Source organism: Giraffa tippelskirchi, chromosome 8 (genome assembly GCF_054371585.1).
Source record: "Giraffa tippelskirchi isolate mGirTip1 chromosome 8, T2T-mGirTip1v1.2.pri, whole genome shotgun sequence".
In the NCBI taxonomy this organism is placed as follows: domain Eukaryota; kingdom Metazoa; phylum Chordata; class Mammalia; order Artiodactyla; family Giraffidae; genus Giraffa; species Giraffa tippelskirchi.
This window is the reverse complement of record NC_137282.1, coordinates 113,817,204-113,832,693: the sequence shown is the minus strand read 5'-3', so window position 1 is coordinate 113,832,693 and position 15,490 is coordinate 113,817,204. Positions and strand designations below refer to the sequence as shown.

At 51.1% G+C, this 15,490-nt stretch overlaps 1 protein-coding gene across 3 annotated transcripts in view; it reads right to left on the bottom strand.

The window, feature by feature from the left end:
- Positions 1-10,329, bottom strand: part of SH3PXD2B (SH3 and PX domains 2B) — a 117,295-nt gene extending 106,966 nt beyond the window's left edge. For all 3 annotated transcript variants that reach the window (XM_081520705.1, XM_081520706.1, XM_081520707.1), the window contains exon 1: positions 10,093-10,329. In XM_081520705.1, the coding sequence (XP_081376831.1) occupies positions 10,093-10,167 (75 nt within the window). In that variant the 5' untranslated portion in view covers positions 10,168-10,329. The remainder of the gene's footprint in view (positions 1-10,092) is intronic.
- Between the last annotated feature and the right edge of the window lie 5,161 nt (positions 10,330-15,490).

Below are 15,490 nucleotides of genomic sequence, written 5' to 3'. Positions count from 1 at the left end.
CATGTTTATCTGAAATTCAAATTTCCCTGGGCATCCTGTATTTTCTTTGGTAAATTTGGCAGCCCTAAGCTCTGGGACAGCCAGAGCGAGGCCTGCAAAAGCTGGCAGGAGAGCTCTGCCTCCCCACCCGCTAGGCGCGCGCACACACACACACACACACACACACACACACACGATACACCTCTGGTCCCTTGTCCCTTCACTACATGAAAAAGGTCCCAGGCTTGGGTTCATCTCCTGTCTGCGGGCCTGCACCTGGGCCAGCAAGTATGAGGAGAGAACACCTGTAGTTTGGAAAATGGGGCAAAAGAAGGAAGGCTTCCAGCAAAGCTCAGGCCTGTGGGCTCCTGGTAGAGTTCCTGAGGAGCTGCACCAGCTCCTCCCCACTGGCCGACCGGTGGGAGGCCCCAGGCCTTCCGTCTATCTCATCAGCCAGTCCCCACGAACCAGCAGAGGGCAGGGATACCAGCTCCACCCTGGTCTGGATGACCCCACCGACAAGGGCTCTGTGAGAGGGACCCCAGGGCCCCAGTTCTAGGCACGACTCTGGGCCAGGAAGCACCAAGGTACAGCCATTCCAGCAGCACCCTCAGGCACTCTGCACAAAAGCTCATTTAATTTCCCCACCAAAGCTGCCCATTTCCCAGAGGAGAAGGCTCAGGTCCAAGAGTGAGTGAATAACAGAACCAGCCCTGAGCCCAGCCTCGGTGCAGACGTCATGCGCGCGACCTTCCGGCCACACGGCCTTCTGAAGAAGCCTCCTCGCCGTGGGCCAGGGTGCTCACGCCTCACGACTTGCGCCCACCAGGCTGCCAGGCTGCTCAGCTGGCGGCTGCCTTTCTCGTAGCTGCGGTGACCTGCAGCTGACCCTGGCCTCCCAGGGGAAAGAGAAAACTGAGTCACACCACCAAGTAAGACCTTTCGCCTTTCCAGAGCTTTCTTCAAGGAAAAATGCAGGCACGGTTTGCAACAGGAGATGAGTGTCCATGCATGGAATAGTCTGCTAGGCCTTTTTGGCCATGTGATGCCCCTGCTGTGTGTTGACGCCTGTGCACCTCCGGATGGGTGACAAGCCAATGGACTTGTCCATGGGTGTGGGGTGTGGGGGCACATCTCTAACCTAAGTGACCTTTCTCGTGCCCCTATGACCTCATGGTGCAGACCCTTGAACTCCAGCCTGTAAGTCTTTCCAACCCATTCTGATACAAGCACTACTGATATAAGAGTCCCTGAGGAGCTGCACCAGCTCCTTCTCACTGGCCAACTGGTGGGAGACCCCACAGCCCCCAGTGGGGAGAGGGCCTGGCTCCTGAGCAAGGAGCATTTCAACCAGAAAAGCATCTGCTCTGGACTTTCTTCCCTCTTGGAATTGTGAACTCATCTCTTGCCGCTTCTTAGGCTCAAGGATTGGAAAGCCACATGCAGAGCCCTGACTCCGCCGCACGGGTCGAGGGAGAGTCTTGGAGGCCAGAGCCTGTCTGGAGAGTACAGGCTCTCAGAGGAGCTGGAGAATTCTGCTGCTTCAGGACAGGACAGGGGGGCAGGGATGTGGGAACCTGGCTGGAGCCGCTTGGCTGGCTGGCACTGCTTCTCTTTTAAAATGAGCATTTGCTGTTTTTTTAATTTTTAACTAAAAACAGGAATATGGGTTCTCCACAGAACATTTGGAAAACAGAGAAATGCACAGATGAGCAAAAAGAAAGTGACATACATTTTATCAGCTATGCTTCTGTGCTTTCACAGACGCATATTTTCAGCTTTCATTTGAAACCAGGTGGGAGTCAGTCTGAGCACGTGGTTTTGCCACTGGTTTTGCCACCTGCTTTTACTATTTTACATTCCCATGACAGAAGATGGAACACACTTTTGCCATCTTGATGGTATTCTAGCTCTTTGTAGCTTGTGGTTATAGGATGTTTTATTTATCTAATTCTCTACTGATAGGTGTTTAAATGGTTTCCAACTTTTACTATCATAAATGATACTAAGTCTGTACACTACTAATACCAGTTCAGTTCAGTCGCTCAGTCGTGTCCGACTCTTTGCGACCCCATGAATTGCAGCACGCCAGGCCTCCCTGTCCATCACCAACTCCCGGAGTTTACCCAAACCCAAGTCCATCGAGTCGGTGATGCCATCCAACCATCTCATCCTCTGTCGTCCCCTTCTCCTCCTGCCCCCAATCCTTCCCAGCATTAGGGTCTTTTCCATTGAGTCAGCTCTTCGCATGAGGTGGCCAAAGTGTTGGAGTTTCAGCTTCAACATCAGTCCTTTCAATGAACACCCAGGACTGATCTCCTTTAGGATGGTCTGGTTGGATCTCCTTGCAGTCCAAGGGACTCTCAAGAGTCTTCTCCAACACCATAGTTCAAAAGCATCAATTCTGCGGCGCTCAGCTTTCTTCACCGTCCAACTCTCACATCCATACATGACCACTGGAAAAACCATAGCCTTGACTAGACGGACCTTTGTTGGCAAAGTAATGTCTCTGCTTTTAAATATGCTATCTAGGTTGGTCAGAACCTTTCTTCCAAGGACTAAGCGTCTTTTAATTTCATGGCTGCAATCACCATCAGCAGTGATTTTGGAGCCCCAAAAAATAAAGTCTGACACTGTTTTCACTGTTTCCCTATTTATTTGCCATGAAGTGATGGGACCAGATGCCATGATCTTAGTTTTCTGAACGTTGAGCTTTAAGCCAACTTTTTCACTCTCCTCTTTCCCTTTCATCAAGAGGCTCTTTAGTTCTTCGCTTTCTGCCATAAAGGTGGTGTCATCCGCATATCTGAGGTTATTGATATTTCTCCCGGCAATCTTGATTCCAGCTTGTGTTTCTTCCAGCCCAGCGTTTCTCATGATGTACTCTGCATATAAGTTAAATAAGCAGGGTGACAATATACAGCCTTGACGTACTCCTTTTCCTATTTGGAACCAGTCTGTTGTTCCACGTCCAGTTCTCACTGTTGCTTCCTGACCTGCATACAGGTTTCTCAAGAGACAGGTCAGATAGTCTGGTATTCCCATCTCTTTCAGAATTTTCCACAGTTTATTGTGACCCACACAGTCAAATATAGCTCATAGCTATTAAGCCCTTATTTCTGTGCCAGGACCATTTCGTCCTCACATCAGCCCAATGAAATTGCAACTATCATTATTATTCCCACTTTACAGATGAGAAAACAGAGATGAGGTGCAGAAAAGGTGAGTAATTAATTTGTCTGAAGTGACACTGTAGGTAGGTGCCAGGGCCAGGATTTGAATCCAGGCCATTTGGTGCACTTTCTTTACTTACCAGAAGCAAGGAATGGCACTAATTCAAAGTCTGAGCTAAAGTGACATTTAAGTAAATACAAAGATATGATAGTCTCACCCCCTTGGATCTTCAGACAAGTGCAGGAGTCCAGGGTATGACTGGCAGGCTGAGGATGACCTGGCAGGTGAGGTGAGGGCCTGGCTCCTTGCAACCATGGACCGGAGGGAGCAGGGTGGCACAGCATGGCTGACAAGGTCAACAGCCATTGAAACAAACAAACAAACAAAACAAACCTACCCGAGGGCCTTAACGTCTGCTGAGGGCACTAACTCTGTGTGCCACAGACAGGGTGTAAAACCCACCTATACGGAAGGCAGGTGGGCTCTGCCTTGCTCGTGGGCCTCTCTCAGGGCAGCAAGGGTCCTGCCTGGGGCAGCAGCAGAGAAGACACTCCGCAGGCCCCCAGGGCAGTAGGCAGGAGAGAGGCAGAGACGTGGGTCATGGCAATTACTATCATTAATACTAGTTTTCTAGTTTTCACGACGGCCAATGATCGAGTGCCTTTTCTACAGGAGGCATCAGGCTCGGCAGTGTGTGAGAAGTACCATGTGCCTGTAGGTAAGCACTATCACTGCTCCGATTTCACAGATCCTCGGGGAGGTGCTGTGCGAGGTCACCCAGGTTAGGAGCTCATGAAGGGGGCTCAGAGCCAGGTCCTTCCTTCATGAAGCAACGGTGCATCCGTAAGAAATGTGCTAGGAGCTGGCACTCACCCCTCGGCAGGAGGGATGGAGAATGGACTGAGTGCCTACATCATCTAAACAAGCACACAATTGTCCTAGCAGGGTGACACTGTCCTCATTTTACAGATACAGAAACTGAGGCTTGAGGTTGAGTGAGTCACCCGAGACCATGCAGAACTTGAAGGCAGAAATGTTTGTCTCTGACGCCCAAGTTCTTTTCACTCAAGTTTGTTGGCCTGCCCTGCATGTTTCTGCAAAATGGGGTGCCAGGATGTCTGCGGGGAGGGGCGGGGGAGGCTGGAAAACGGAATGTAGCTAATTTGGGCAGCAGATTCACAGCTCGTTCCAGACCACTGAGCCTGCCAGCCAGTGGCCTCCCATAGACTGAAACAAGAATGCTGATAATGCCTCATATGGGCATGATTCGTCCCGCAAAAGTCGGCTGCTCAGAGGAGAGACCCTTGGCTCTTAGAGCCTGGCAAGTGAGGAAGGAGGTCTCAAAGCCAGGGGCACAGGGTCTGCCAACCCATCACTCCAGGGGCACAATCAACCCAGAGCTTTCCTGGGGTGAGAATGACTAAGGGCTGGCAGCAGCCTGTGCTTCGTCAATCCAGGCTAGACAGACAGTGAGATGAGGAAGGGCCAGGATGCAGAAGCTGGGGCCTGGAGGCTTAAATGATCCACCCAAGGTCACTTGGCTCAGGGGTGGGATCACAGGGCTGCTGAGTGCACATCCATCAATCCCCACCCTGCCACGCTTTGCTGCGTGACCTCAGGTGCCTGCACCGTTCTGAACCTCTGGTCTCAAGGGGAAAACAGGGACACCAACATCACTATCTGCAGGACCAGGATCCCAAGTGCATAAATAAATCCTACAAATTAATAGAAAACCAATAACTCAACATACTGAAAAAGGGGATAAAAGATAAAACAAGCAATTAATTCACAGAAGAGGAAACTCAAATGGCTGAGAAAGGTGTGAAAAGATGCTTAACTTTACTAGTGAGCAGGGAAATGCAAACAAACATTGTATGAGATACTATTCTGTACCCACTAAAAAGTCACAGCTATGGTTTTTCCAGTAGTCATGTAGGGGATGTGAGAGTTGGACCATAAAGGCTGAGCACCAAACTGATGTTTTTGATTCGTGGTGCTGGAGAAGACTCTTGAAGAGTCCCTTGGATGGTAAGGAGATCAAACCAGTCAATCCTAAAGGAAATCAACCCTGAATATTCATTGGAAGGACGGATACTGAAGCTGAAGCTCCAATACTTTGGCCACCTGATTCGAAAAGCTGACTCATTGAAAAAGACCCTGATGCTGGGAAAGATTGAAGGCAGGAGGAGAAGTGGGCAGCAGAGGATGATATGGTTAGATAGCAACACTGACTCAATGGACATGAATCTGAGCAAACTCCAGGGGATAGTGAAGGACACAGAACCCTGGCATGCTGCAGTCCATGGGGTCACAAGAGTCAGACACGACTTAGCAACGAAACAACAACAAGAAGTCTGACAATTCAGAGTGTTAGCAAGGACCCAGAGCAAAGAGACACACAGACACCGCTCCCAGGGACATTGAATGCACAGGTGAAAATGCACAAAGCCCAAGACCCAGTAAGCTGGGTCTGAGCCTGGATCTGACCCATACTGAGCTGTATGTACAAAGCAGCTAAAAAAAAGCATTCTAAAAGTCTCCTCCAGGAGCATGAATCAACACAAACATATTCATAAATGGAATTTGAAGCAGCAATTGAAATGAACTGGAGCTACATATCCCAACATAGATCTCAAAAGTACGTTTTTGTACAGTTTTAAAACTTTCCGTATAAGATCCTGGGGAGTGTTGAAAAGGTAAGAACATTAAAAGGTACACGGGGCCTAGGTGGCAAGGGGAGTGATTGCCACAGGGCACAAGGGATCTTTCTGGGAGTGATGAAAACATGATAAAGCTGGATTGAGATGATGGCTGCACAGCTCTATACGTTTCTTTAAAAAATAAGCCAACCGTATACTTACAACGGGTGAATTTATGGTATGTAAATCATACCTCAATAAAGCTAGTGGATTAAAAAAACCATGTCTGTTGGTTACTTTTAAAATGTGCACGGGAATGACAAGCACCCAATGTAGGATACTGTGTTTTGTTTCGTAGGGGAGCTTGTTGGGATGAATAAACAGGGGGCTTTGCAGCTGCAATATTTTATTTCTTAAAAAATAAAAATGACTTGAATACGGCAAAATGTAAAGATCTGACAGCTGGATGGTAGATAGATCTTTAACTCATTCTATGTATCTGTATATTTGAAATTATGTATTAGTATAATAGAAAAGTACTTATTTAAAAGGGCCACGCTGATGACTAAATATGTACACAGAGAGAGTTCATCTAGTGCCTGGCCCACAACAGATTAAATTTCAGCTATTAAGATTATTGCTTCTATAACTACTCCTAGCATCTTGTTCTTCTTAACATCTAAAGATCTCAAGACAGAGCAAGCCTGTGTCTCCTGGCCCCTGCTAACAGAGACTTTTTTTCTAACCCCAAGGCTTCTGTACATCCCTCTCCAGTGCCGGAACTGGGGCAATTCAAATAAAACCTGCAAAACCTACCGGGAGCACATCCTTCTCCCCTCAAGCTGGAAGAGAACCTAGCTGGGAGGTCTCCCAAGGTGTCACACACGAAAGCCCCCTTTCCATTCACTCAGAAAGCCTGCATAGGTGCCAGCAGAGAAAGGCCAACAGACAGCGGGCAGTGGCTCCAGGGAAGTCCTCTCCAAATGATAAGACTGTTGATATTATTGTCAACAATGATCCCTACCCACCCACTGGGATCTCAGAGGCCCTGGGGGGTTCTGTCCCTGAATTCTCCAAATGTGGCCTCTGGCTCTGCCCTTGGGCCCACTGATGATGTCTCTGCCCACAAGGTGGAGGAGGCTGGGACCAGGCCTGACAAAGACGCCACCTTGGTTATGGAGAAGATGCCGTGTCAGGTGGAACAAGTAGCCCAGTCCTGACGGGCAGCCCTGAGCTCCGGGTGCAGCTGGGGATCTACAGCACCTACAGCTTTTTCTTTTTCAGGCAACCGAGCGATGAGGAGTGGAGATGAAGTAGCTGCAAACGGGGAGCGGGTGGTGGGGAACCCTCCATAAGTGACATGTATATTCTCATGGAGTGGTTGAGGCAGGGGGTTAGAGGTTGGGGGACATCTGTGGGGACATTTTCGGTTGTTATAATTAGGGAGGGGGATGCTACGGGCATCTAGGGGGTAGAAACTAGAGATGCTGCTGAACACGCTACAATGCACAGGACCAGCCCCCGACAACAAAGAATGATCTGGCCCCAAATATCGACAGTGTGAAGGTTTAGAAATTCTGCTCTAGAGGAAAGCAGCCGTATTTACAACTTTCAGATATAGAAGGTGGGGCTCAGAGAGGTAAACAGAGGCAAACCAGCTCAAGATCACACAGCAGGAAGTGGCAGGGCCCACGACTGTCCAACTCCCCCGCTCATGCTCTCTCCAGAGTGGCTGGGCCAGCTTCAGATAAGAGGATACTACGTGGGGAAAAAGTTCAGGCTCATGCCAATAGCTACCTCCATCCCAGTTCTTCCCAGAGTGGAGGAGGCAGGTATGACTTGAGAACATGAGTGGGGATCACTGGCAGTTTCTGGTGGGTTTCTTGCCATCAAGGCACTTAATTTTCTCTGTTCCCATGGATGACTCAGGCTTCAGTTCAGCCCGCCGCCCCTCTTCATCTAATGAACCCGAAAGCCTGGCTGGAAGGGAGGGGGCCCTTTTGAATCACAAGAGTGACTAAACCCACATGCAGAAAAACAAATTCTCGGTGAAATCCTCCTCACATGACGTCGGCATGTTCCCAAACCAGAGTGACACAGATGCCACGGGGCAGGGAGGCAGACGGCTAGCGGTTATGGATGTCAACCCTCCCAGCCACAAGGTCCCTCCCCCTAAGAAGCGGGCACCATTACCCCCATTTTACAGGTGAGGAAACCAAGGTCACACAGGCAGCAAGTTGTGATGCCAAGATTTGAACTGAAATTCATGTTAATATGTAGAGATTTATCTGAAGGGGCCCCTAAAAAGTGGTTGAAGGCTTAGAAAGATGCCCTTCAGAGCTGCAGAACCTCCAAAAAACTGGCAGGGAGGGATCTAAGCAGAGAATGAAAAGCCTCAGAGTGATCACAAATGATGGCAGATTTCCTATTGTTTGAGGGGAGTCTGCTTAGGGAAACTATGGGGCATGAAATTTGCAAAAACGGTGTGGCCTGGTGGAAAACACTTTCAGGTGTTGAATAGACTTGGGTTTACATTCCTGCTGTGGCCCTGATGGTGACCTCAGGCACAGGACCTCACCTTTCTGAGCCTTAGTTTTCCCATCTGTCAAGTGGGCTTAATTAAGAATCTGCACCTGATGTGATAGGAGAGAACAGGCGAGTGGACGATGATGCCCAGCTCTTGGTGGCTGTATGTATTCTGGTGTTCCAGGCTCACAGATCTGGGGGCAGGCAGCGTGGGGACTTTCGGACTTCCCCCCTGTTGCCAAGTTGGTAAAAACTGTCTTTGTACCAAAGAGGCACCTCAGTGACACAGTCAACAAGCTCAAACAAGAAACCGAGACTTGGCAGCATTTGAAACAGTTTAAAAAAAAAAATAAGGAATTAAAAAAAAGACAATTTAACCTAGCTATGGAATCAAGGGAAACTTCACTCTATTTAAAGATGCCACAGGTCCAGGAAATAGCTTCCCACCGCCTGGCTAAGGCTTGAATAACTGGCTGCCCAGCCAATAACAATACAGGCTCACACAGCACACCCTTTCTCGTAGGGAGTGCAGAGCGGATTCTGGGCTATCTCCTTTCAGAATTGTGTAGACTATCCGTGGAGAGCATGTAGATCTGTCTTAAAAGAAGGAGCCTCTTAAGAAAAGAGACCCAAAGAGGACTTGCAGAGATGTCAAGGAGCTGAATTTAGCCAGCCAACGCCCCTTGCTCTTTATTGTTCTACACTTCTTTGTTAGGATTTTTTTTTTCCCTCCCTCTTGCTCTTTTTTCCCTTCCTGGTTAACTTCTCTGCAGCTAGGCGCTGCCACTGCCCCCTTCTCACCACCAGAGACACCAGAGCCCCCTTCCCTCCTGCAGAGAGGCCTCCCCAAGGCCTCACCTGGGCCCAGCACCCCCAGCCCCACTAGCCCCCTATCTAGAACCTCTAAGGACCTCCCAGGGCACTCTGAAACCACAGATCGAGCTCCTAGGCTGGTGAGGGAACCCATTCCCATCTGGGGGAGGGGGGGGAGGTGTCACCGGCCACCCCAGGCACATCTTCCAGAAGCAGGGAAAAGCCAAACGCAGCTCAGCCTTGTTCCAGAAGCCAATGCCTCCCAGAGTCTCAACCTTCCTATCTGCAAAATAAGACCACCGGCCCATTTTCTCAAGTCCTCGCCAACTCTAAACAAGTTCTCATTTTGCCAGGGAGATACCAGGAAAAAACTTTCATACATTTTTAAACAGAAGTTATTGGAGAGAAGGGGCCAAAAAAAAAAACCCCAAAAACCTTCTCATGGTGCAGGCACTGAAAGGATCCATTCTCAGAGACTTCAGGCTGCCTCTTCCAGAAGGACGGGGCCAACTTGGCGATCCCCGGCGGGGCTACCTGTGGCTGGGCACTGCGGGTGTGAGCGCCTCCGGACAAGGAGGGACAGGGCGGGCGGCCTGAGAACAGGCGCCTCTCTCTCAGCCTCCCGTTCCCTACACCGGCTGGGGCCAGACTTTTCCACGGATGGGAAGGAAGGGACTAGGGGGGACAAGAGGGAGAGGGAAACGGGGAGACGGCACGCAAAGAGGCGAGTGAGGGGCGATGCCCGAGGACAGGGTGGAGGAGCTGAACAGGGCAAAAGGGAGGAGGGGGAGGGGAGAGGGAGGAGCCGGGAGACCCGGGCCGCGCGGCAGCAGGGCGGCGGGGGACAGCAGGGGCGCCGGGGGAGGAAGAGCAGGAGGCAGAAGTTTTCAGAGCCGGGGGGCTCCCGGCCGCCCCCGACGGGGCCCGGGCTCGAGGGGGCGTGGGGCCGCGCGGCACTCACATAATGCTTGTTGGGCACCCGCCGCTTCTGCACGTCCAGCACCTTCACCTCCACGATGCTGCGCCGCGGCGGCATGGCCGCTCCTCCGCGGGGCCGGGGGCGGGCGCGGGGGGTGCGGGGGCGCGCCGCCGCGGGCCGGGAACCAGGGGCCGCCGCGATCGGGAGCCCGGGCCGAGCGCGAGCCGCCGCCGCCGCCGCCGCCCTTCGCTCCGCGCGCCCTCCGGCCCGGCCGCCGCCGCCGCCCGCCCCCGGCCCGCCCCCGGCCCGCCCCCGGCCCGCCCCCCGCGCGGCCGGCCCGCCCCCCTTAAAGGGCCCGGCCCCCGGCGCTCGGACCCGGCTGGCCGACGTCCGGCCGCCGCGGGGCCTTTGTCCCGGTGCTGAGCCCCCGCGGTCGGGGGAGGGGACGGGCGCGCGTCCGCCCTGCGATCATGATTGACTGGTGGCTTCGTTCTCTCCCTCACCCCTTGTGGTAGCCGCGGTCTGGCGCTGGATTTGAGGACCGGACTCCAGGGTTCAAACTGCGACTCTGTGACCTTGGGCAAGTGGCTTAACCTCTCTGGCCTCAGTTTCTTCATCTATAAAATGGGCCTAGCACTGCTGCCTACCAAGCGGGGCTGTCTTCAGGATTAAGCGCATGTGAAGTCAGTGGCACTATAAATATTGGCAGTTGTCAACTTACCTCAAAGCCATGGGTATTCAAGGAGGAGCAAGAAAAGAGCCCCCCACCTCCAACACGCAAGTGTGGTATAATGACAATAATAGCAGCAAAACCGGGTAAGAGGGTGGTGAATGAGGGAGGGACAGTGGATGCTTGTTAACAAGGACACTGATTCCCAAATTTGGAGCACTTACTCCATGCCTGGCCCAGTGCCTCCTGTTTTGTAAAAAAATAATTTCTCTTTGAATTCTCAGGCCAGCTGTGGGGGGAAAAGCTGGTTGACTCATATTACGGAGGAGGTGGGCTTCCCAGGTGCACTAGTGGACTCGGGTTCCATCCCTGAGTCGGGAAAATCCCCTGGAGGAGGAAATGGCAACCCACTCCAGTATTCTTGCCTGGAGAATCCCATGGACAGAGGAGCCTGGGGTGCTACAGTCCGTAGGATTGCAAAGAGTCTGACACCACTGAAAGACTTAGCACTCACACTCCAAGAAGGCAAATGAGAGCAACCTCTGGAGTCTCAGAGCTGGGGGAGAGACCCTGTGACTGGCCAGCCCCAGGCACAATTCACTGGTTGAAGCTGAGGGTGCCTGGGGCTGCTCCACATTTCTTTATCCAGTGCCTCCCAGCCCTAACTCCTCACTGAGTCATTTTCAGGAGATGTTGACTGAACAGACTGTCTGAATGAGCGTACAGAGTGCAGGGATAGGAGGTTCAGGCTCCTGGCCAATGTTCTCATATAGTAAGTAGTAAGCAGGTCCAAAAAACCACACAGCTCCCTTCCAGGCCTGTGAGGGCCCAGGGCTCCTTACCACCCTGGGTCCAAGGTCAGCCTTTGAAAGTGGGTGGGGGTCATTCAGAGAGGATGTTTCTCAGCAGCCCTGGCCAGGCCCCTAGAGATTTCAGTACTGATTCCCTTCAGCTACTGATTCGCTTGTGCTACCCCTTGCCTCTCTGACTTTCTTGCCAGGTTTTACCACCCCGCTCTGGCCCTGGAGGCTGACTGGTATGGATTTCACTGATGGATTCCCCGTCCTTTGGCTTCGTGTTGGGCTGGGTGAATGGGGGGCGGGGGGCCTTGGCAAGAGACTGAGGGCAGGAGGAGAGAGAGGTGTGGGTATTCACTTCCCAAACTTTCTTCCTGCTGGGTTGTCCTTACCAAAGCCACCTTCCCCTACCGGCTCTCTCAGCGTTCCCTCCAAGGGTGGTGGCAGTCCTGCCTGTACTGCACCTTCTCCTTTGACTCTCCAAGCCCTGCCCACAACTTTGTAAATCGACTCTTCAATAAACTTTCCTTTGCAGCCCACTTTGTGGGTGACATTTGTTTTGTGGGACCCTCATTGATGTAACTCGTGTAAGGCACCTTCTTCTGAATCATAATTACAAGTCAAAGGACGTGGAAATGTCCAGTGGGTTGAAGGCTTGGCTTTTTTGTGCCTTTTGCCTCATCATGTGCATGAGCCAAGCCTTCCTAATAAGGCAGAACCGTCGAGGGCAGACGCTGGAGGAAGTCTGTGAATCAGCCTGCTTCCTCGGTTTTCCCAGAAAGGCAATGAGACCTGTCCTCAGTCGCGCCCTTGCAGTGGAGCCGGTGCTCAGTCCTCCTGAGCGTGTTCCCCTCATCCGCTGTGGCAGGCCTGGCTGGAGGAGACACACCTTCTCCCTACCTGCCTGATAGCAGAGACACAATGCCTGCATCCTTCCACGCCCACCCTTCCTTTTTCTTCTATTGTACTGAAATACACATGAAATTCAGAGAAGGCAATGGCGCCCCACTCCAGTACTCTTGCCTGGAAAATCCCATGGACGGAGGAGCCTGGTAGGCTACAGTCCATGGGGTCGCTAAGAGTCGGACATGACTGAGGGACTTCACTTTCATTTTTCCCTTTCATGCACTGGAGAAGGAAATGGCAACCCACTCCAGTATTCTTGCTTGGAGAATCCTAGGGACGGTGGAGCCTGGTGAGCTGCCGTCTATGGGGTCGCACAGAGTCGGACACTGAAGCGACTTAGCAGCAGCAGCAGCACACATGAAATTTACCATTTGAACCATTTGTAAGCATACTGCTCTGTGACATTAAGTACATTCATGTTGTTGTGCAACCATCACCATTATCCATCCCTAGAACTTAAAAAAAATTAATTTTAAAATTGGAGGATAACTGGTTTCCTATGTTGTGTTAGAATCAGCTCTGTGTACACATATATCCCCTCCCTCTTGAGCCTCCTCCCACCCCACCCCCGCCACCCCACCCCCTAGGTCATCACAGGGCACCGAGCTGAGCTTGTGCTGTGCAGCAGCTTCCCACCAGCTATCTATTTTAAACACGGCATCCAGCTATCTGTTTTAACAACTCTCTCAATTGACATATACATACTTCCAGGACTTTCTTGATCTTCCCAAACTACAATTCTGTACCCCTTAAACATTAACTCCCCATTTCCCCTCCCCAAGCCCTTGGCAACCACCTCTTACCAAGTATATGACTTTGGGCAAGTTACCTGACCTCTCCATATCTCCATCTTCGCATCTGTAAGATGTGATAAGAATACCCATTGACCACATAGGTTTGTTCTGAGCTCTAAATGAGATAATACGGGTAGTACATGCTTATTTTTCTTATTTTGCTACTAGCCAATCTGATACCCCTAAATATCTCCTTTTAACCTACATCCAGATGCCAGACCTAATTTTTTAAAATATTTATTTGTTTGGCTGTGTTGGGTCTTAGATGCGGAGTGTAGAATCTTCGTTGCATTCTGTGGGACCTCCCACTGCGGTGTGCAGGCTCAGTGGTGGTGGCGCGTGGGCCTACTTGCTCCATGGTATGTGGGATCTTAGTTTCACAAGCAGGAATCAAACTCATGTCTCTTGCTTTGCAAGGCAGATTCCTAACCACTGGACTGCCAGGGAAGTCTCCCCAACCTAATTTTAATCCTGACTCTGCCTTGACCTTCATTCACTCTTCCCAGTGCTCACCTTCTTTTTGGCCCCTAATTGCATGTCCTGCCTCATCTCCCACTGTGTGTGTGTTCAGTTGCTCAGTCGTGTCCAACTCTTTGTGACCCTATGGACTCTCCCTGCCAGGCTCCTCTGACTGTGGGATTCTCCAGGCAAGAATCCTGGAGTGGGTTGCCATTTCTCCTCCAGGGGATCTTCTCAACCCAGGGATCGAAACTGTGTTTCTTGCATCTCCTGTATTAGCAGGCGGGTCCTTTACCACTAGCGCCACCTGGGAAGTTCCCATCTCCCACTAGTTGTCTCCACTTTCCTCGTCCCAACCAGCAAAATGACTTGTCATCTTGAGAAGAAAACATATTCTGTTTTTTTCTACCAACATGCCTTGGCATAAACTATTTGTTTCCCCACCTTGTCTGCTGGTGACCTCTTATTCTCCTTCAGGAACCTCTGCCTTCCAGATATATCATCACTTCCTCCCTTGGCTAACACTGTGTTCTATTGCAGCCATCACTCTGGGCTGTAACTGCCTTTTCTTATAGATCTGATGACTTTGCCAGACTCTGAGCTTCCGAGGAGCTGGAATGGGTTTCAAATGCCCCCAGCATCCGGCACAGACTAGTGTAGAGAGGCCCCAAGCAAATGTTTGTAGGATGAAAGAAAGCAACTCCATCTCCCTAACTCGAAGCTCAGTCTCCACCGGCAGCATTAATCAAACCTCTAGGTGGGGTCTAGTTTTGTCCCTCCCAACCCCTCAAAGACTTCTTCACTCCGAGCTCCACTGCTTCTGGGAACACTGGCATTCTCACTGATTGTGGTGTGGGGTGGACAGTGTAGAGAAGATGGTGAATCTGCTGTTTTTGCTTTAGAAGGACTTTATGCTTCTGAATTCCTCTTTCAGGAGTGCACTTTGCAAGCTTGAGAGCTGCAGACTGTGGAAAATCAATGCTAGAGCCAGTGGACCTCAGAATTCCATATGGCAGGTTTATTTGGGAGGAGGGCTGCGCTTTCAAGGAGCATTGAGTCCATCAGTCTGAATTAGGCTCTGGTCTTTTTGTGATTTTTGGTGTCTATCGGGCTGGCAGGCTGTACTTCTATCAGATCCCAAGTTCCCAGGATGGACAGGCAGGCCCAGGAAGCCAAGACCTGCTCCTTTTCTGCCTTTCCCCTCAACCGCCTCTGGGAAGGAACTAGGCTTCTTTCCAGGACAAAGCGGGAGACTTGGAAACAGATGCCTGCTCCCTCTCCCCCCAACTGCTGTCTGATTGGCTGGCACGGCAAGTTGCTTATAATTAACAGGGCTAAGCCTGCGAATACCAAGTGGCCAGGCACATGTGGCCCTGTGGAATAGGTCATGGGTTGGAAGGAAGCAGGCCTTAAAGCAACATGGCAGGTGCCCACTGCAGGATGTAGCTTCTGGGGTTGGGGAGGAGGTTGAGTGAAGTTGTAACTTGGTGGCAAGAAGGGAATCATGACTTCCTTCCTTCCACCTTCTTTCTCTTTTCTGGAAGCCAAAAATGATCTTCCTTTGACTTCCTTCCTTCCACCTTCTTCCTCTTTTCTGGAAGCCAAAAATGATCTTCCTTTGAAAAGGAAGCTCTGTTCTTGATCCTCCCCTGCTCAGAAACTCTCACAGGCTTCCACTGCTCACAGAAGTTTTCATGCTTTAGGTTGGCATTCAAGGTCTCCATGACCTGGTCCCTTTAGTACTGCTTTCCTCTCTCCCTGTTTTGTGTTAATTAGTTGTGCGTGTAGCTGTCTTTTTTCTACTTGGTAAAGGG